This window comes from Brachionichthys hirsutus, unplaced genomic scaffold (assembly GCF_040956055.1).
Source record: "Brachionichthys hirsutus isolate HB-005 unplaced genomic scaffold, CSIRO-AGI_Bhir_v1 contig_853, whole genome shotgun sequence".
Lineage (NCBI taxonomy): Eukaryota > Metazoa > Chordata > Actinopteri > Lophiiformes > Brachionichthyidae > Brachionichthys > Brachionichthys hirsutus.
Genome location: NW_027180343.1, coordinates 8,103 through 28,737, shown reverse-complemented (window position 1 = coordinate 28,737; position 20,635 = coordinate 8,103). Strand labels below are relative to the sequence as shown.

General features: G+C 44.5%; 1 protein-coding gene across 1 annotated transcript; it reads right to left on the bottom strand.

The window, feature by feature from the left end:
• Positions 1-433: 433 nt before the first annotated feature.
• LOC137913790 (parvalbumin-7-like) lies at positions 434-1,537 on the bottom strand. Its single transcript, XM_068757427.1, has 4 exons — positions 1,468-1,537; positions 1,131-1,263; positions 909-1,018; positions 434-459 (listed from the first exon to the last, which is right to left on the bottom strand). The coding sequence occupies exons 1-4, from the start codon at positions 1,526-1,528 to the stop codon at positions 434-436; spliced, it is 330 nt and encodes a 109-aa protein (XP_068613528.1). The 5' UTR covers positions 1,529-1,537.
• Between the last annotated feature and the right edge of the window lie 19,098 nt (positions 1,538-20,635).

Here is a 20,635-nt window from a genome sequence, read left to right as displayed (position 1 = left end):
AGGAAGAGTTGGCTAGAAAAATAAAGGGATAAGAAAGATTGTAAAGTCCGAAGCACAGATGAAATGAGGATCTTTCTCTTGACGCTAATCTTTTTTTATGCCTTTAAAATGGTTTATTCTAGCAGGCATCTTTTATCTATCCATGAACAGAAACAAGAACAGCTTGTATAAAAATGTTAAAATAAATAAGATGAATATATATATATATATATAGGGGGTGGGGGATGTCTGAGGAGATGCATGTGAGGGGATCATTACTTCCTACTATGCAGCATTGTGCTAGATAAAGACAGCAGTGTGGGAGGGGGTGTGTGTTGTGTGAATCGGCTGCACTCTGCTGGGCCGGGGGGGTCAGGGTGGGGTGCAGGAGTCAGCGTGTAGCCGTGGTCAGGAGATGATTTTGGAGTGCTAGTCGGTCACACCGAATGAACTTTTATTCTTTCACCAGCCAAGTAAACTCTGAGAGGGAGACAAGCAGAAGTTTTCAGGAGGAGTTACGGCATGCATTTAAAGACGCTCGACCGTATCTTCAGCATTCATGCATTTGCTGACTGTGCAGATAAGGGCTGTAAAAATCTTTCTCAAACTCATCTCTCGTTAGTTGGCTTTTTGTTCTCAGCCAACACAAGGACAAGGCGGTCTTTTTCTTCTTAATGTGTCGTGTTTCAATTATGTCTACACTGCCCCCAATGATTTCTGGAGGTACTGCTCAGCGTCATGCACAAAGACAGGCAAAGCGATGGAGAGAAACGACGGAGGGCTCCTTCCACGCCTTTAGCGCTATGCATTAACTATCTTTACGAGACCCACAACAGACTGTGTGTGTTTGTGTGTCTGTCTCTCCACATTCATGCTGTCTGCGTTGCGTGACCTTGTGACTTTCCCCACTAATAGAAGCCGATACTTACCATCGATCCCGATCTTGCCGTCTCCGTCCTTGTCGGCCGCTTTTAAAAATGCTGTGGTTTCTTTGTCTGTCAGCTCCCTGCCGTCTTTGGCGAAACCCTTCAGGACGAATCTGGCGCAAAACAGGGACGGAAAATAAAAGCCGTGGCGCAAAATCACCGACGTTTCCTGTGCACCTTGATTGTCTTCATGTGTTTGTGTGCACGTGTTTGCGTTTGGCTCACTTCAGCTCCTCCTCCTCTATGAAGCCGCTGTTGTCGGCATCCAGCACTGTGAAGACCTTCCTCACATCATCGGGAGACTTGTTCTTCAGGCCAACCATGGCGAAGAACTTCTTGAAGTCGAGGGAGTCAGCAACTGCACAGACATCGCCAACGACAAGCGTGTAAAACACACTTCTAAACCCGGACGCTGCTGCCTCCTGCTTATCTGAACATTTACTGTACAAACGAAACTTGGCTTGTAAATCCATACAGTCAGTGGGATATTGTTTTGAATCAATTAAACCTCCCTGGAGCAAAGCAAATCTGGATCTGATTGTCTGCCCAGAGTCCACTTTACCTGCAAATGTGTCGAGAGCTTTCTTGATGTCATCAGCGTTGAGGATGCTGTTCATTGCCATTTTAGCTGTTTGTAGAAAAGGGAGGGAGAGGAGAAAGAGGACGACAGAGGGGGGGTTCAAGGTTAAGAACAAGGTCGCTATAGAGAGCGCTGAGAGAATCTGGGCACGTTCTCACGTTACACTGGAGACAGACACTGTCAGAGGCAAATGTAGCTGAGGACTCTGGAGTGACGGAGTGGATTAGTAAGGCGGAGACGGGGTGACAAGGGGAGGAAGGCAAATGAGAAGTGATGGAGGAGAAGAAAGGTTAAGTTGTCGGGTCAAGGCTAACAGAGAGCAGGACGTGAGGGACGGACAAGCAGCGTGGATCCGACACAAATGACTTATGTTTCTGGCTGCGGTCGATCTTCAGAGAACTTTATTGGAGTGGTTTTATTTGGCTGCATGTAAAATGTAAAAAGTTATTCCTATGGCATCAGGAATTCTGTGTCGGCAGAGAGACAAAAATGAAAATGTGTACTTACAGTGTTGACGACGAGTCACTGCTCATTTAAAATGAATGACGGTACCACAGAAGGATGGTAAGTACTGCTTGTCCATAGTTACTAAAGTCCATCACCTGTGATGTGATCCACCGAAGGGTAAATGTAGTGTCTGTGCTGGAAGCGGTTCATTCTCCCACCCAGCTACACTGATGCATGACTTTCTCTTAATGGTACAATGTTATCTGCTTCTGCGGCGCACGCGGATCAATACACGACACCAGCGCCCAATGTGTGTGTGTGTGTGGCCCCTGGTTCATGCTCTTATCAACCTCCTTCTGTGACCTTTACCACAAAGATGTCTGCGGGGGGAAAGTAACAACTCACAGTGAAATGAGGAGGATAAGATTGATTTAGTGCGATGGCTCAGTCTGGGCGGCCGGCGAGAGTCGTATCAAGCACACCCATGATTTATTTCGAAGAACGTACGAAGACCATTCGCAGCCGTGCTGATTGCTCTCTCTCTCTCTGGAATCATCTTTCTTCTGAAATGCCGTTTCGTTTCGTTTTCAGTGTTGTAAGGCTGTTTTCCATTTGCTCTCTGTTATTGATCCTTGCCAACCCCCTGAGGGAAACATGCAGCTGTTAAACGCTATGCGTTTGTCTGGGTGTCAAGTTTCATTCATTTGATTTTCGTTTTTCCTTCTTCACGCTTCCCATTTTTTCTGAGTTCTGAAAGCGTCACATAATTCTATACACACAGTGCTGACTTTAACGTTCTTGAAGCCCTTTCCCCTTTATAAAGCTCAATCTGACTTTCAGTGAGAGCATCAAGGTTATCTGCTGCGCTGCACTGCGGATGCGAGGCACCCACCGCACGTATTGTTGAGTTGCCGTCATCACCGGTGAGCACGTGAGATAAAATAATTCAGCTGCAGGAGATGCCCTTGCTTGCTCTTCCTCTTTAATGTAACGATTTCTGCAGCTTTAACGGTCTGTCTCTGAGGTACAGCTGTTCATTTCAAATCAACATTGTCATCACTGAAGCAGAATGCTGATGGAGAGAGTTCTCAGATGTCTCCATCTGGTGAAAACACAAGCAGCTTCTGCAGGATCCTAATGGCAGCGTTCCTTCCTGAGGTCAACAAGTCCGTCCTCTGCAGCACAGGAAATCAAGTGTCCTTCATGGGAAGTGGCACCATCCTGATGGTTTGTCTAGTTGTGGGCAGCCATGCCAACACCCCGTCCATCTTTAACAACTGTATATGTGTGATGAATAGAGTATGAATATGTGATGCAGCTGTTTCTGCAGAGTGAGCAGAGGGAGGGAAGGCTGAGGAATGAAATCGCATTGCAACTTGAGCTGCTTGTATTTTTGTTTCTGGGGAGTCGGAATAAAACAGGAAACGCGTTTCACAGAGCAGGACATTTTCAGGGGTAGAGCATAAAATGAAGCTACAGCAGGAAAACTATTCATGTTGGTTGTCTTTGCATATGGTTCGGAACTGGAGGTGAACCCTTGTCCTCTGCAGAAACAGGGTTTGCAGGTATTGTGCATGTCCCCCCCGCCCCCCGGTGCTGCTGTGCCAGTTTGCAGTAGTGAGACATTTAACCATGAGCAATGTTTGGTAGAATCAGTGTTTTCATGTGACTCATAGACCCTTGAGCTTCGTGCTGTTTGAGGTTTAAACTAAAGTCACCCTATTGAAAATGATTTTATAATGAATATCTTAATAATAAAGGCATATTTTTGTTTGTGTTGTTTTATTTACTTTGAATGTGTTCCTGTATGTAATTAAAATTCAGGCTTTTATTTTTAGTGTATTTATTTTTCGGGATGTGTAATATATTTTATTATTACATAGTTTTCAATTTATTTTTATTTTTAATGCAGTACCAGTTCAAATCTGATGATTTCCAGCACCGCTGAAATAACACAAGTGCAAAATAGTCAGATATTGGTGCCATCCACTGTAGGGTGTGGATATACTGTAATTATATATATTGTATATGCATTGCCATGGTTACAGCCTCCTAGTTAATATCTACTAGTATTCATAATCCTAGACTGCTGCAAACACTTCTGAGATGAATTTGCAAAACACACATGCAATGAAAGTAACTTTAAGCAGACTGAACAGCCGTTTGCATAAAATATTAGAAAACAAATTAAAGATGTAAATTCCATTTAATTTGCCATCTGATCTGCGAGAGCGTTACATATTTCATTGTGGCACGCAAACAAAATATTAGGCTTCCCAATCATTAATGAACTGCGACAGCATCCATTCTTCCTATGAATATTCATGTTATATAACTCAACTGCGTGATTCTGTGAAACATTTTTTACGTCTCTCCGATCAACCGAAGCATCAGAATTCTCCAGAGGAACTCCATGACTTGAATGCATCAGCATTTTAACAGCACTGCATTACCCAGAAGCCCGGGCAAAGCCTGTCTTCAGTCTTATTAGATACAATAAAAAACTTGACTTTGACAGTTATCACACATACGCAGTGCAACAAAACTGCACCCGTGCCTCTTATGCTGCTATCAGGATGTAATTGCCTTGTTGACAGACTGTCTCTGTGTCTCCATCTAATTTCATTCTCGGCGCTGGTGGAAGAAAGCAAATGTGTTTCTTCATTTATTTATTTCTCCATTACCTCTGCTATTATTTTCATTTATCACTACATTTGATCGCAAATGATCGTGAACTGTGGAACTATTGTGATGCTGATATACCCATTATCGGTGTTTGTTTTGTGATCTGTTGAAATCTGTCATGATATAAACCCGTGATCTGCTGCAGTCAGCACAATAAATTATCCACATTCGTCATCATCACTATCTTACTATCCAGGACAATCGTTCTCCACCTCTCATAACACACAGACATCCTTTCTGTTGCTCACCCTCCCTTCCTCTGTAACTCACTCCTTGCTCTTTCTAGTCATTTGATTTCTCCACCTCATTTTCTCTCGCCTCCCACCGGAGAGACCTCACTGCATCCTCAAATCCTTGCACCCGCTTCATTCATAAATCTAACCTGGTGATCCATGTTGTGCATTAATTCCACATCCCGTTGTGCTTCTGATTCCATTTCGTTAGGTGTTACATCAATCATTGATATTACCAAACAACAAATGAAGAACAAACCCATAAAACCAGTCCGAGAGGATTTCGCCCAGCTCTTAGCAACTTAATAGGAACTTAATAGGGAAGCAATGAACACGCATTCTTGTTCTTTGTACTTTCCGCTCTTGCAGGTTTGCATGGATCAAGGTAGGTCATCCCACTTTGATCAGGGCTGACTGATAGTATATTTCGTGTTCTGTATCACATCTTATCCTTGATACGATTGTTATACAATTCTTATTATTCTACAATGTTGATTTTAATCATTTTTGCTGTACATCTGTTTCTACGTCTCTCTTCCAACTAGTCAAAGCAGATGGCCTTCATCCTAGAGTCAGGTTCTGCTTCTAGAGTCAGGTATCCATCGCTCCATTTCTTGCCCTTCTTCATTCCATTTGCTGGTACGCTCCTTAGAAATTCATCACTTTCCCTGATTCTGTTGGTCTCGCAGCTTGATGACTGCAGAAGGGGGGGGGGGGGGGGGGTTCCGTGATGAACCAGGTTGCTGCTTGTAGCAGGGAAGTATGAGGCAGAAGGGAATTAGAAGCGGAGGTGATGGAGGAGTGACGAGCAAAGCCTGGAGTCAACGGTGCATGATGATGATAATGATGATGATGATGATGATGATGATGGCGAGCAATTAAGAGAGCAATGAGAGAGATTAGAAGATGAGAAACGCAGAGCGGAATGAGTGGTCAACGAGGGGTCCGACCAGGGAATGTCGTTAGAAGAGGGATCGATGGTCGCAATGAGGAAGCACGATGACTCACAAAGAGGAAGATAGCATTTAAATGATGCGCACTTTCAACCACATTGATCATTTGTTTTATTTGCAACACCCAATTGTATCAACCCGTGCCCTTCAATTTAGCTTTTATCCTTTTAATACCAGAATGACGCTAAAGTACCTCAAAAACAATGCCCTGGTATCACGCGTCACGCAGCCAAACTGCCAGCGGAAGGAAATGTGTTTTATTTTAATCACAGTGTGACCTGCTCCTCTCCTCCATTCATTTTCTCCCTTTCTCCTTGTTTGCTTTTTAAATGTCACCCCCCCCCCCCTCATTTGTCTGTGACTCCTCTCCATCCTTTTGAAGCTGCGGAGACAATGTGTCCCTGCAACCCAAATTAACAGCCTCATCTATCCTTCGGCCTCTTCATCCATCTCTTCTGTCTCATTTGGCTGTCCTGCCCCGGGCGCCCGTCACGTCTCTCTATTACTATATTTGATTGACTTTTACACTTTTATTTTCTGTTGGGCAACACTATGTGGTGGCATGGCCCTCCTCCTGGCATGTTTTCTATGCCCCACTCTCCAACCCCTTAGATTCAATCCGGCGTCCCTCTGGTGGGATTATTTGGCTTATTCCACTCATGATGTTGCGAACTGAATGACGGCCACAGAACGGCTGGGCAGCGGAACGGCACACACTCGCATGAGCAGTCAATGGAACAGACGTTTCTCTGCCCAGCACATCTCCTTCTTTCTCTCCTTCCTCTCCAGGGAGATTATGTCACGTTGTTCCGGTCTGTCTCTGCTATGTGCCGGATTCAGTGATCTCGTCACACGTAAATGGGTTTATATAATACCTCAGACTATAACTGAATATTTCAGATAGAAGTGGAAACACACATCCAAAAACACAAAAAGTCATCCCAGGCGACACGTGTGACTAATAAGTATTCGACGCCACCTCTGGGTTTCGCTGCCGAGCCATTACCGTCTCCCCCACCTCCTCTCTCTCTCTTTTTCTAACTCCAAATGGATTAATTCATTGTGTAGATTAAGTAGACAGAAGCATCAATATAGTTTCCAAGACTGCGCTATCATAATTTTGTCTCTATGCTCAATGAGCTGTAAAAAAAAGGCTATTAGAACTTGTTTGGTGAGAGAGAAGAGTCGCCATATGTGAACGGGTGATGGAGAATGGAGGCAATTTTTCATGGTAAGAATCAGTGAAACATTTGCAGCCGCAGAGGAGAATATGTGAAGTAATTATTTCTGCCACTGATGCATATGAGAGACGGACTCAGGGGACAGATTGTTGCCGTGTCTACACTTATCGCAAAATGGAAATGGCTCCATTTTTAATGATTACAATTGAGCATATAACAAGTTACTAAAGATTTTAAATGCAGCGAAAACAAGATAAGCAGTCAAGAAATGATTAACCAACTTAGAAATGTAGTGGCAAAAAAAAAAGCTTTCACGCCTTCCTTGCGTTTAACCATCTCTTTCAGGCAATAAATCTAGTGATGATCTGAATGAAAGGGAGTGTCAAGCTGCAGAATTAGCATCTCATTGTGGAACGCAATGACTCTACAAATGATGTAAATATATAACAAGGCTCAGTGCTACATTAGGTACGTCACATGGATAATTAATCATTGCATCCGCTTGACGGAGCAGGAGGAGAGGGTCTGACTGATGCACTGCTTGCTGCTGGTTTTAAGGTCTCTGTAAATCACAAAGGAGCGCCATGAAAACGTTTTTACAGCGTTGGGTTTCATTCAACTTTATGCTTTCAGGGTCGCGATGGCTGCAGCCGATCCCAGTAGATACTGGACAGGTTTCCAGTCCATCATACACAGTATATGACACACAATCGCTGACCAGCGCGCTATTCAGTTCACCTGTAGGCTTCAGGATTCATTACCCCATTGCGCCGAACTGGACAGAACATGAAACACATTGAGGACAGAAATCTTCTGCCTCATCTGATTCAAGTAATTTAAGCACATCATGTCTGAACGGTCTGTCCTGCAGGCAGCAAATCACCCAGGGTGATCCCTCCTTCTCCGTGTCTTTACTGCGCCACCTCATCCTTTTTACTGTCTTGTTTTCTTGTTTTATTTTCTTCAGTGCCGCAGGACAGACAGCCCGGAGGCCAGCATCCTGCCAAAGCCCGAGAACCGACACACACACACATACACACACGCTTGTTGTGAATGATATAACTAATGCGCTGGCCTGAAGAGTCAAGGCACTGTCATATAATTAATTTAAAACAGAAGCAGGTCTCTTGAAAGCAATCTGACACACACGGTGTTTACAGATTTTCATGCATCACAGTTTTAATGCTGAAAAAAAATTCAGGTGGAAAAGCATCAAAGGGCAAATGAAACTGCTGAACTCAGGGAATAATGTTTTCTATAGGAATAACTGAATGAACGTTACCGGGGGGCTATGGATTAGAGCCATAGTCTGTGCATGCATGCGTGCACAAGGTTTGTGTCTCCCCAGCGGAAAATACTGCAGTCTTCGTCACGCCTGGCCGGCTCTCAGCAGTGTGATATATGGGCCCATTCTTCAATGGCTGCTTCAAAGTCATGGAGTCCAGTTTGGCTGAGCTTTGTTTTGGCGAAACCTTAAATAATGTGGGGCAGAGGTAGACGGCAGCGATGCAAACCAAAAATAAATGTGGATAAATAGCAGATTAGATGGAGCCAGAGGGAGACATGACTGTCCTCTTTTTACTCCTATATATAGGAGCTAACGGGATAGAGTCACTATACTATACTGTAGACACACAGCAATTAAGGAGCATAGATATTCATACACTGATCCTCCGCTACCGATGTGTCCTGCTCTGCTTTGTTCCCTCCAATGTCATTGCTCGGTGGTTCCCCTCCTGCCCCTGTATGTGGAGCTCCGACTGGGAGGCTTATTTTAAAGTAATCGAGCACTTTGCTCTTTATTTTAAGAACCACATCTGAAGTCTGTGAAATCCGGCTTGGGGGGTTGGGCAGCGCTTGACGTGTCGCATCCCCTCGCAGGCTCTATTGATCAATGCTTTTAATACACCTAAAGACTCCTGTAATGTGAAAGGGTCACTCATCCTGCTGTGCAGCTTTCAGGTCCTGATTATGAAGACACTACATCATATCATTGCTGCTTGTTGCGAATAATGAAGCGCATATCTCTGGGGACTGTTCTGCAGCCTGCCCATTATCAAACTCCTCTCAAATGTAGCCTCCGTCATCGTCATTTTGCATTATGTCTCTTTTTTTCTTTGCATCCTCCATTAATCTCTACTTCTATTTTGACGCTTTGTTTTCTTGTCTTTTTGTCTGCAGAGCCGCTTCACCATCCTTTTGTTGCCTCCCTTTTCTTACTGGCAGGACACATCCGGCCCCGTCTCCCATTCTGCTGTGGCCCACGGCATTATAGGCTTCCCAAATAAAGAAAGGCAAACACTATTTGTATTCTAGACCACGGTCGGTGGAGGCGGAAAATGAGGGAGGGAGGGGAGGTGGAGAGGTGGGAAGGGGTTGTTGAAATTACAGTTTCAGTCAAAGGACATAAAGTTGGGTGTCTGGAAGCTTTAGGTTACGCAATTCATAATGTCCTTTTATGTACTATTATACATTACACCAGCAGTTTGCATGTCAGTACATACCTTTTTCCTATCTGTGAGCTATGCCGGCTCACACGCATGATTGCGCACATGAAGGCCAGTTGTGTATTGACTGTGTGTATTGCCCTGTATTCCTAACCCCGGCAGTAATGCCTGGTCAGCAGGAAGCAGCTGAAAGTTAAGTCGGGGATAGCTCTCCATTGGCCTTGCAGCTGACAATCACACTATCAAATGCTTCTACACAAAGACACCAACACAAAGAGGGGCACGCATTGCAGACACACACGCCTCCTTACAAAGCAAGAGAAGACGAGCAGGATGAAGGTGGGTTAAATGCAGAGGGTTGAGAATGAAACCTACACTTACACATAAAGAGAAGAAATGTGCAGTCGGAGTTAGAGGTGGATGGAGGCACGCTTGATATCGTACACTTACTGTACATGCATGTGTATGGGTCACAAATTATTCTTAATATGCAAAAGAACAAGGTAAGGCAATGCGTGTCAAATTCTCACAATGTCCCAAACAAAAAATCAAAATGAAAATAGCCTCATCAAAGCATTGTCTGTCTCCAGTCTGTTGCCTCTTACTAACAACAATGACAGTCATCACCAGATTGAATTTGACATGGCAGTGAACGGCGCTCATGAAGCGCTGCAATAAGGCACAAGCACAGTCACTGACTTTCTTGTAACCTGCTGGATCAGATCAGTGCACGCCGAGTGAAGACGCCACGCTGCTTAATGAAGCTAATGTATTCTATAATTATACTTTGGGTAAAATTCTCCCCAAGGCCATCCCGAGAGCAATCCATTGATCCAGCGCTCTATCAAGTAGCTGTCGCAGGCCTCTGATAAACCCAATCAATCATTTCATCAAGCCTGAAGGGAGACGCCGAAGCTCTGCAGATTTAAAAAAAACAAGAACAACAACAATGGTTGAATGATGTTTTTCTGGGTTCGGGTTGCTTGGAGTCAGACGGATTTAATGGGGAACTTTTCTTTACACATCCAGATGGGTCTTGGGTATTTCTATTACATGTGTGAAGTGTGAACGAGTTGTATGAGGTGGTTACAAATACAGATGTGCAAAACTGCATCATCAGGTCAGTTTGTTCTGATGACCACAAATTGGAAAATGGAATAATGGTTTGGCGTAATGAATGGCTAAGGTCTAATTCCAAGTCCTACAATGTCGGTACCGATATTCATTGCCGTTTTCTTCTAACTCCTTTTCCTTCTTGCCTGTCTCTGTTCCAAAAGTGCAGACATACATCTGCAGAAACATTTTGCACAAATTAAAGTGCACTTCTTCGATGAGCAGCGTTTTCCTTGGCCCCCGTCAACCACTGAGCAATTATGGGTACAAGATAGGCACTGAGAGGAAAAAGTATAAAAGGTTCTGCATAAATCAGAGTGGCAAATCAGGTGATAACGCAGAGATTGAAGCAAGGAGGCAAGAGTGTTGGTTATGGGGATGAGGAGTGTGAATTAAATTAAGTGTGGAGTCAGGGAATTGGAAATGAAGGTCATATGAAAAGGGGAATACGGCGAGGGGAGAAAGCGATAAGAGAGAACTTCAGCTGTCCTGACTTTTGATCCTGAGGGGCGGGATGTGACATTCAAAGAGGATTGATGTTTAGTATTCACAATGGACGCTGCTATATGCTTAACAGCCAATATTGAGATGAGCTTTCTCCATGAGCTGACAATGAATTCTGTCTGACCATCAACAGTTTGTTGTTCTGCATCATCTTGAGATGTTCTGCTTTCATTCTGGACACTGATCCTTCTCCCAGTCTTGTTCACTGCTGGGAGCAAAGAACCTTTCACCAACTTTAACTAAACATCCTTGTATTAAATGTGCAACAGCAACAGGAAATAAATGAGAAAATTCAGTCTATTTATACATCAAATAAATGTTAGATTTAAAAAAAAAAAAATTAATGATGCCCATAGCTCTTGCACAATGAAAACATCTTCCTGGATCGTCCCTGGATCATACCTCAACTGTCTCCTGTAGTTTTGATCTTCTCCTATTGCAAATAAAAACCAATGGTGGAAAAAATAAATGTCCCTTAACAATCTAATTGTTTGCACCTTAAAATCTATTATAAATATGTATATATATACCGGTATATATATACACACACAAATGGCTTTGTTCCCCAAAGATGGAGGCTTTAAAACTCCTTTAAAAAAATAGGTCAACTCATCATCCTATTTAATTTTCCAATTCCAAAAAAAAAAAAGACTGAGCTCTAAATTAAGAGAAGTCTCAGTCCATTTTTGTTCCTCCCCTCTGAACATGGGTTTGTTAATGATCTCATTTAAGAGGTCATGGGTTTTCTAATTGGAAGTGTGCTGCCTCTTGTCATAGTGACCTGACCTCACTAACAGTCTAAAGTGAGCATCCACTTTTTGACCTTGCTTGAAATAGTCATACTTCTTTCACTGGTAACCTTAGGAAGACAGAAGGAAAAAGAACTCTGCTTAAATGTTTGTTTTTTGGGGGGGGTCTAGCTAGCATGTGTGTGTGTGTTTTCATAAACACATTCATAATAATTATAAAATATAATTTGATGCAATGAACATTCTTATTTACTCCAACAACAACACGTACATCCTTTAAAGCAGGGGTCCTCAAACTTTTTCCTGTGAGGGCCACATCACTTTTCCCTTCTCTGATGGAGGGCCGGGGCCAGTTTGTAGGAAAAGTGTGACGATGGCAGGGGTGCCTAAACATTTAGGGGCCGAATGTGGAGGCAGGCTGTAGTTTAGGCTTCATCTCACCATCACAACTACACACAGTGACATGAATCGAGTGTCACACACGCAATGCCTCTCACACCCAAAATCAGTCTCTCTCCAGCATTATCACGAAGTGCAGAGGCGAAGAACGACTGGATCAATCAGCTGATCCAATACAGCTGCAGAGGACCAAACCTCAAATTATTGTAAAAAACCCAAATGCTGCACACCTCGGTTTCGAACCCAGGATCTTCTAGCAGGGAGTCAAGCGCACTACCCACTACACCACCTAGATGTTACCCCGTCAAACATTAGGATAAATAGACAGTAGCATTGTTGACTTTAGACCAGAGGAACTGGTTTTGAATCCAGTACAACGTCACCTGGTCGGAGACACGCCCACTCCACATAACACAAAAGGAAAAAGCACAACATAACAACACAAACAACACAACAACACAGAACAACATAACAACACGCTGTGATCTGAGAATACCTCGAGTTTCCTCACCTATACGGTGGCGTAGTCGGTAGGGTTACCGGTCTACTGCCAGAGGAACTGGGTTTGCATCCAACTGTGGGAGTGGGGGTGGAGCAGGGGCGGCAGGGTAGGCCTAGGGCCTTGCCTGGGCGGAGTGAACTGGACCACTGGTCCACTCCACTCCGCTCAGGTGTGCCCTGGACCTACCCCGTTGCCCCTGCTCCATCTCATTCCCGTAGTGGGATTCGATACCAGGGCCATTTTGCCCCCCTCTACAGTGCTGCCAACTATGCCACCATGGAGGTGAGGAAACTTGCCCTGTTATTACAAAGTAATTACTATGTAATAAGTTGATATTACCGAGCACCGGAACATTAACTTTCTGGCCGTATGTGACCATCATTAAAATTGTCCCAAATAAAAGGGAGGCTACTCATGTTGTATGGAAAGGAAAATAAGTAAATTCTATTTTGGGTCTCTGGTATTGTTCAGGGGGCCAGGCCAAATGTGGAAATGGGCCGGATCCGGCCCGCGGGCCGTAGTTTGGGGACCCCTGCTTTAAAGCTTTAGTGGAGTTATAGCAGTTTAGTTACAACACCAGACTTTGCTTCCATTACCTTCACAAAACCTCCCAAAGGTCACATCTGTGCATATCTGGCAGGACATTATTTCACCGCTATGCTTCCCGCACTTAGTCGAATATTAGCTCAATTGCAGCATATGATGCATCAGTAGATACCGTTCTCGTCATGCTCATAATTCCTTATTATCAGGCGGCTTGGTTCCAGCCCACCGCCTCAAACAATAACTGATATCCACAGCCTTGCCCCACCATCTGCAGGCACACACACACACACACACACACACATAAAGCCCCAAATTGAAAGTGTCGGGCTTGTTTCTCACCGATCGTCCTGCGTGTGAATAACACCAGGTTCTCCCTCAGATGCCAGCCGTTGAACACAACACAAAACCTTGAACTTGATGATGAAGACTTCAGAGAAATGGTCTGCCGATCGCAGTTTTCCGTCTTAACATATTCTTTTTTTTTTTATTATTATTATCATCATGCAGATGTTGTGCAGATGTGATTGCAGAAGAAAGGTAACCATGTCATGTCACCAGGCCACAGTTTGTACCAGTGTATCTGTATCCGCTTACATCTGCCAGTTCTACGGCCCGTGGTGCCACAGCACCTGGATCACGACCTGGATGAGCCTCAAGGACTGATAAAAAAAACCGAGAACAAACTATTTAGGATGTATTTTGGTGAAACTGTGCAAAATGAATGCCAAAGGCACCGCATTGTCTTCTCCGCCGTCTTTTATGGAAATCTGTGTTTCTAATGTAATGAAATAAAGGCAGTAAAGGCTGGCTTGATCGCCTCCCTCTGTGTTGTTGCTGGGAGAAAAAAAAGATTTACGCATCCGGAAAAGCTCTTAAGTGGTGAGGAAGCAGCAGCGGCGAGGTGACCATATGCTCAGCAGTCACAGCTCATCTTGCAGTTATACGTTTACTCGCAGGTGGTGGAGGGCGTGAAGGAAAGGGAGAACAAAATGAACAATGAACCAATGAGGGAAAGAACGGAAAGAGGGGATGGCAGGAGAGGGAAAAGATGGTGAATACGAAAAACGGAATGGCACCAGTTGAGACAAATTTAGATTTCCCAAGGTGCACCTTTCCTTCTCACACCTCGCATTTAACTAACCCTTTCCTGTGCAATAACAATCACACATCAATACCCCCCCCCCCCCTGCCAAATGTCCATCCTGCCGACTTGCATCCAGAATCTCGTCTCCATACAACAGCAGAGCAGAGAAAATAGACAGTCAGGGGACATCTGGCAGTGTAAGGACAAAGGAAGGCTCCCCAACAATGCACAGAAACAATCATGCCAACTAACTGCTTCTTTTTGTGTGTTTTTTGTGTGTGTGGTCGGAAGCACACAGTGAATCATCCGTTACGTGCCGCCTGAACTTATCTGTGGGGCTCCAGCAATATTGGTCTTTCTGCGGGTCCAAAGCCTTGCTCCGTCCATCCATCCATCCACAGTCGTCTCATCTCCAAGCCGCTTTTCTGCTTTGCTGGCCACGAGTCTGTTGGAGCCTATCCCAGCATGATTTGGGGCGAGAGGCGTGGTACACCTCAGAAGCGCCGCCACACAGAAAACCACTCACGTACACACTCACACACTACGGACAAATCAGTTCACCTAAATTGCATCTTTTTGGGAACCCGGAGAGTTCCTTCCACCCACAATGTTCCTTCTCCTCCTTGCTACTGGTTCTAGGCCCCTTCCTCCCATCATCCACATGAACCCATCCTTTGGTCTTTCCATCTGTGTGTTACTCTTTCTCTCTCTCTCTAAAAAAATCTTTATATCCTTATAGCAAACACTTGTTTGGCAGAATTGCAGCCTGCTTTGACACAAGAAAGCTTGTATATATTGGAAAAAGACCCTGCGAGTGTTTTTAAAGGTGTTATAATCAGCTCTAAACAACGTTCTGTGTGATCAGACACACAGAAGTAATCAACGGATCTTATTTTGCATCTATTACAATATCACCGCAGTGTGTGTGTGTGTGTGTGTGTATGCACTGTCGAATACTAACACCACATTCTACTACTCCCGATGTACTGCCATCCTAGCAACACACACACACACACACACACACACTCCCTGGAGCATTATATCACACCTTAGTATTTCACACTCCAAAGAGCTTCACGCTCAGTTAATCAGTAGATTCCCATAGAATGAGCAGAAGCATTGCAATATCAAATGAAGAGGAGCTGATAAAGTTGATGGGAATTCCTTATACTGAAGTGTGAGAGTGGAGATCGATGTGAGGGAAGCTTCAGAGTGGTGCATGCACAGTTCAGTCTGGGTGTACTCTCTAATATCCTGCTTATTGGAGAGCGGAGGGGCTCCATTTAATCAATAATCACCTCTTATGTGCCTTCCACCTCTCATTCTCCCCAGTATCTCTCTGCCATTCCCACATTTCCTGATTTCATTCCCGTCCTATCTTGGTTGTGTTTCTGTGGAACTCAGTTTCCTCATTTCTCACTTTGACCATTTCTGGAATTTGAACTGAAACCGTATGGAGGAAAAAAATAACAGCGCTACCCCTCCACCACTCTCCAACAGCTTTCCCTTCATTTGGCAAAGCAGGACACCACAGCTGTTAATATGGGGTGGGGGGGGGGGGGCAGTGAAACTGGCAGGGGACATGATGGCAATCTGGAAAAGCACAGAGAATGATGCAGTGATGGAGAAATAAGTTTGTATCTGTGACTGTTGAGACAATACAAACACACCCATCACTAAAACTGCAGTCTCAGCAAACATCTTTCACCATCTCTCCAGAATGGGCCGATTAAAACGGCTGAAGCTGGATTAGAAGCGTTTGCCCCGCAGCCTCGTTCAAACATGCCTCAGCATCACCCGCACAACCATGTAATGCAGGGGTGTCAAACTCATTTTCTCCGAGGGCCACATTAGCATTATGTTTGCCCTCCAAAGGTCAAATCTAAACCAAAACACAGTAAAAAATGTAACTAAATGTAATGTCATTTAATGTAAAATAAATGTAACTACTCCTTAACATACTGTTAAATAACTATTTTTTTATTTGACTATTTAGCCGCCACAGTAATTACAATAAAATATTCAGTTTTGATATCAGTTTTCTAAAAAAAAGATAACCATACTGTAAATGAGAAAAATCATAAGTATGAACCAAAGTTTGTGATGGGAATAAATTAACACTTATAATAATGTGGAAAAGTTCCATTCAAATGCAATCATCACGCAGGAACAAAGATAATCGATACAAAATCAAACCAAAACCAAAAAGCCACCACCTTGTCTTGTCAAAACCAACCGAAGTGGGAAAGATAAAGAAGATTCCCCGAGTCAATGCCGCAGAAAAGACGTCACTTTCAGGATCAGCACCGGACAGCTCCATATACAGCATATGGAGCTGTCCGGTCCTGATCCTGAGTGCCATATGTAGCCGGCTACATACGGCGCTCAGGAAAAATATCATTCAACACAAGTTATGGCATTTACTTTGTACAAAACTCTTTTGTCACAGGGTAATGGGTTTTCTGCCCAGCTATCCACCTTTCTCCTTCTCTGTCTTACACACCTACACACACACACACACACACACACACACAGTCGCGCAGCGCTGGGGGAGCCAATCACCATCGCCTGTTTTCAGGTCCCGTTTGTGAATGGGATCTTTACGGGAGAGGAGCCGGTAGATATCTCTGCACGTCTCCAGCAGGGAAACCGCCTCATTCTCAATTCCTGCTGTTAATACAATATTTCTTTCTAGCTTTTCTTCTCCCTTTTCTATTTTTGCTTTCCTCTCCATCTCCTTGAACTTTTTTGCCTCAGATCCGATGCAGCAGTGACAATTGGCATCATCATAAATAGGTCCTTTTTTTCTGTGGCTTTTCTTCATCTTTCCCATGACATGCCATCATCATCATCATCATCATCATCATCATCATCGGGTGTTGTTTGCCTCTCTTTCACTCTGCAGAACAGCTGGTTTGCTTCACTACATCCATTTGTCTTGTCTTCATTCTCTAACGCCACGGCTGATGCAGGTGAATGTCCAGCATCAAGACGCCGAGACATTCCTGTCGATACTTACCTTTAGTGGCCGAGTCTTCGTCCCGGGTGCTTCTGAATCCTCAGTAGTTGAAGGGAGAGCAGTGAGCCGGAGAGATACTGGTAGCTGAAGACAAGTGGGGGGGAGAGAAAGAGACAGAAAAGACAGATAAAAGAGAAGCTATAGCACATAGAGCGAGAGGTTTAAAGGAGAGAAAGAGAGAGAGAGAGAAAGTAGTCGAGAGTAGTGGGACGAAGAGGAGGGTGCTCTGGCTGGCTGGAGGTGAGATGAAGGGGAGAAAGAGAGACAGAGAGATAAAGGGAGAGCAAGGAAGAGAGGGAGAGTGTGCTGGATTGGGATAGGAGGGGAGTGTGTGATGTTTAAGGAGAGGAGGAGGAGGAGGGATGGCAGGGAATGGATGGAGGAGGGAAAGGTGAGGAAGCAGAATAGAAGAGTAAAATGTGGTTGGAGGAGAGAGAAGGGAAGAGAAGTAAAAAGGGTGGAGGCAAAGAGGTGGAGAGCAGTTTTAGAACACAACTCTTAGGACTAACATTTACAGCCACAAAATAAACTGGCGTGAAGCCGTCACACAATCGATGTCAGAGAGAAGAAGAAGTCCTTCCATCCATTAAATCAGGCTGTAATCCCCACTCTGTGTCGTTAAAGCACAATTAACTCAGGGGCAATAACTTAACCAGAGCAGGCGGATGAAGAGCTGAGAGGGAAGAGGAGGACGAGGAGGCAAGGAGAGACAGGGAGGAGAAAGAAAAAAAACTTTGTGAATGCTGGTGACAGAAATAGAAGGTGGTCGTAAAAAAAGGATGATGTGGTAATCACAGAGGGCATTAGTGAACACAGAGGAAGAAAGAGGAAGAGTTGCCTCCAGCAGATGATGGTGAAGCGGCGGTGGGGAAGAAAGGTGGAAGAAAAACCACGATCTTGATAGAAGAGCATGACATTATGAAAAGCCAGTCGTCTGTTGAGCGCTTCATAAAGCAGCGGAGACTCTTGTGAATCCCAACGTGCAGTGCGGCGTTTGCTGACCTCAAAATGTTTTATAGGCATGGATGGATTATAAAGCAAGAGGCGCCCCCCCCCCCAGGCACAGACGAGTGAGAGCCTCCCACCCTCCTTACAGAGGAGCGCCCAGACTGAAAGAGATGCTGAATAATGGCTGCACTCATCTCGCTCCTCTCTGAGGCCACGCTGACTCTTTGGAGTCAGTTTACCATCTCACTGTGGGACTCGCTGTCCTTGCGCTGCTATTTTCTCTGTGCTCGTCTTCTGTGTCATCGTGGTCGTTTCGAATTTCTCCCCATCGTGCGTGCCGATCCGATTTTTGCTCCCCCCCCCCAATCACTCATCACTGAACTTGACAATCTCCACAGACCCTCTCTTTGAAGTTGTTTTGCGTCATTTTTACTTCTTTTCATAAAGTTTAGATGATTAAACTCGAACAGGAAATGTCAACAGCCGTTTCAATAGAGGGCCAGGTTCTGCCTGCCCAGTAGAGCCAGTCAGTAATTCATTTCTGGTTGAAAATTATGGGGTGCAGTCTTCTTCATCACAGTCGGCCTTGGGGGGCTCTCAAGGTTTCACTGGCACTCTTGCTCATACGTGAGGTGTTTGAATATCTTGCATTCAGAGGTCGGGGGTTGCCGACTCTGGAAAGGACGAGGTGAGGATTCAGTTTCTGGTCTGCTTTAAGTATAAACTGCATGTGTGTATGTGTGTCCACTTAGATTAAAATTCTGCTCGGACTTAGATGCCTTTCTTAATAGAGCGTGTGATAATTGACTCTTCATTCTTGTCCAGCACATGTTATTGAGCTTGTTAATTTGCATGAAGTTCTCATTAGCATGAAACAGTGTTTAATTGTCACACCAACAGGATGGTGCCTGTGCAGAGCAGGACTATTAATCAACACCCTGTGGTCAAGTCATGTGAATGTCATTCGTAATGCTTTGGTGCTTCAGATGCAGAGTTTTACAGATAAATTAAAATGATCTTAGTAATTAATTCGGTTTTAGGTTGAACCTGTGAGTAAAGTGTCCCAGAGCACTTATTTCAGATGAGGGTAGAATGTCTTTACATGCTAAATTGTGTTCAGTGAACTGTTGCAAAGGGACTCATGGTTGCCAAAAAAAAATTAAATATCAACCTGAAACATGAAAGTGAGACCATAATTCATGCTCCAAAATAATCTATTACCGTTCAGCAGGATTTGTAGCATCTCCTCTTTCTTATCGGTAAATCAAGAAGGGGACAACGTTTGACATTTCAATTCAACAGCATAATCTGTTACCTGAGCAGACAGAGGCTGTGGTGTCAAATGTGCAAGAACAATTACCCCAATTGATCAAAAATAGCATAAAGCATGTCTTTGGTTTCTGATTTCTCTCTCTTTCTTGTGCATTGGACAACCAGACGTAGTAAATAGTAGTAAATAAGTTTAAGAAGAGATGAAATTGACATCCATGGGTCATTGGAGCCACTGGAGTCCTGCAGTGACGTGGCAGCCTGAAGAAGGTGATGGAAATAGATCATTAAGCATCATTTAAAACCTAAATGCAGCCCGTTAATAACTTCCTGTGTGTGCTTCCATTGCTTCAGCTTTGAGGTTCACCTCCTTTTACTCCAGAAGAGACTTTTCTCCACAGACAGTCTCTGCCCTTTATCTCTTTCTCTCATTCTAATCGTCTCCCTCTGTCCAGTTTTCTTGAAGCCCAGGAACACCGTGGAGATGTGCAGCTGTTTCTATTAGCCCTATCTCTCTTTACAGTTCACTCTCTCCCTCTCTCTCTCTCTCTCTCTCTGGCTCTAGATGCTTGGCAGTCTCCCAGCTTGCGTTGTGTTTTGGACGGAGAGAAGGAGGTGATGTGCAGCTGGGAGGTGAGGAGAGAACTGGCTCACTTCATCTCCTACCAGCTGGCCTGTTGTCCACCAGACTGCACCGTAGGTCAAGTGCGACGCGGATGACGCCACCTGGTTTTCATTCCTCACCTGACCGTTTCTGTCCCCTCCCTTTAATCCTTGCCATCAGGGCTAAGCTAAGATGTGTGAGCCCAAATGTGACCTCTGACCCCGGCGGCAGCGTGATGAAGCACAGCTGCTCTCTGACTGCTGCAGACCCTGCACACCTGCTGCTCATCCCGACACGCGATGGCAAAGTCTTTAAGGCCAACCAACACAGTAAGTAGGCAGGAGACAGGAGATATAGAGACGAGAGGAGGAGAGGAGGAGCAGAGGTGGAGAAGGAGGCTGTCTCTGAGCAGAGCGGGGAAAACGCACTTTATTAGACTGCAAGCTGTGAAGACACAGAGGGAGTAA

Excerpts from the sequence above, each read along its gene's own strand:
- LOC137913790 (XM_068757427.1), bottom strand. The coding sequence starts at position 1,528 with ATGGCAATGAACAGCATCCTCAACGCTGATGACATCAAGAAAGCTCTC. Across the intron at positions 1,264-1,467 it reads AGCTCTCGACACATTTGCAG|TTGCTGACTCCCTCGACTTC; the intron begins GTAAAGTGGACT and ends ATGTCTGTGCAG. Across the intron at positions 1,019-1,130 it reads ATAGAGGAGGAGGAGCTGAA|ATTCGTCCTGAAGGGTTTCG; the intron begins GTGAGCCAAACG and ends GTTTTGCGCCAG.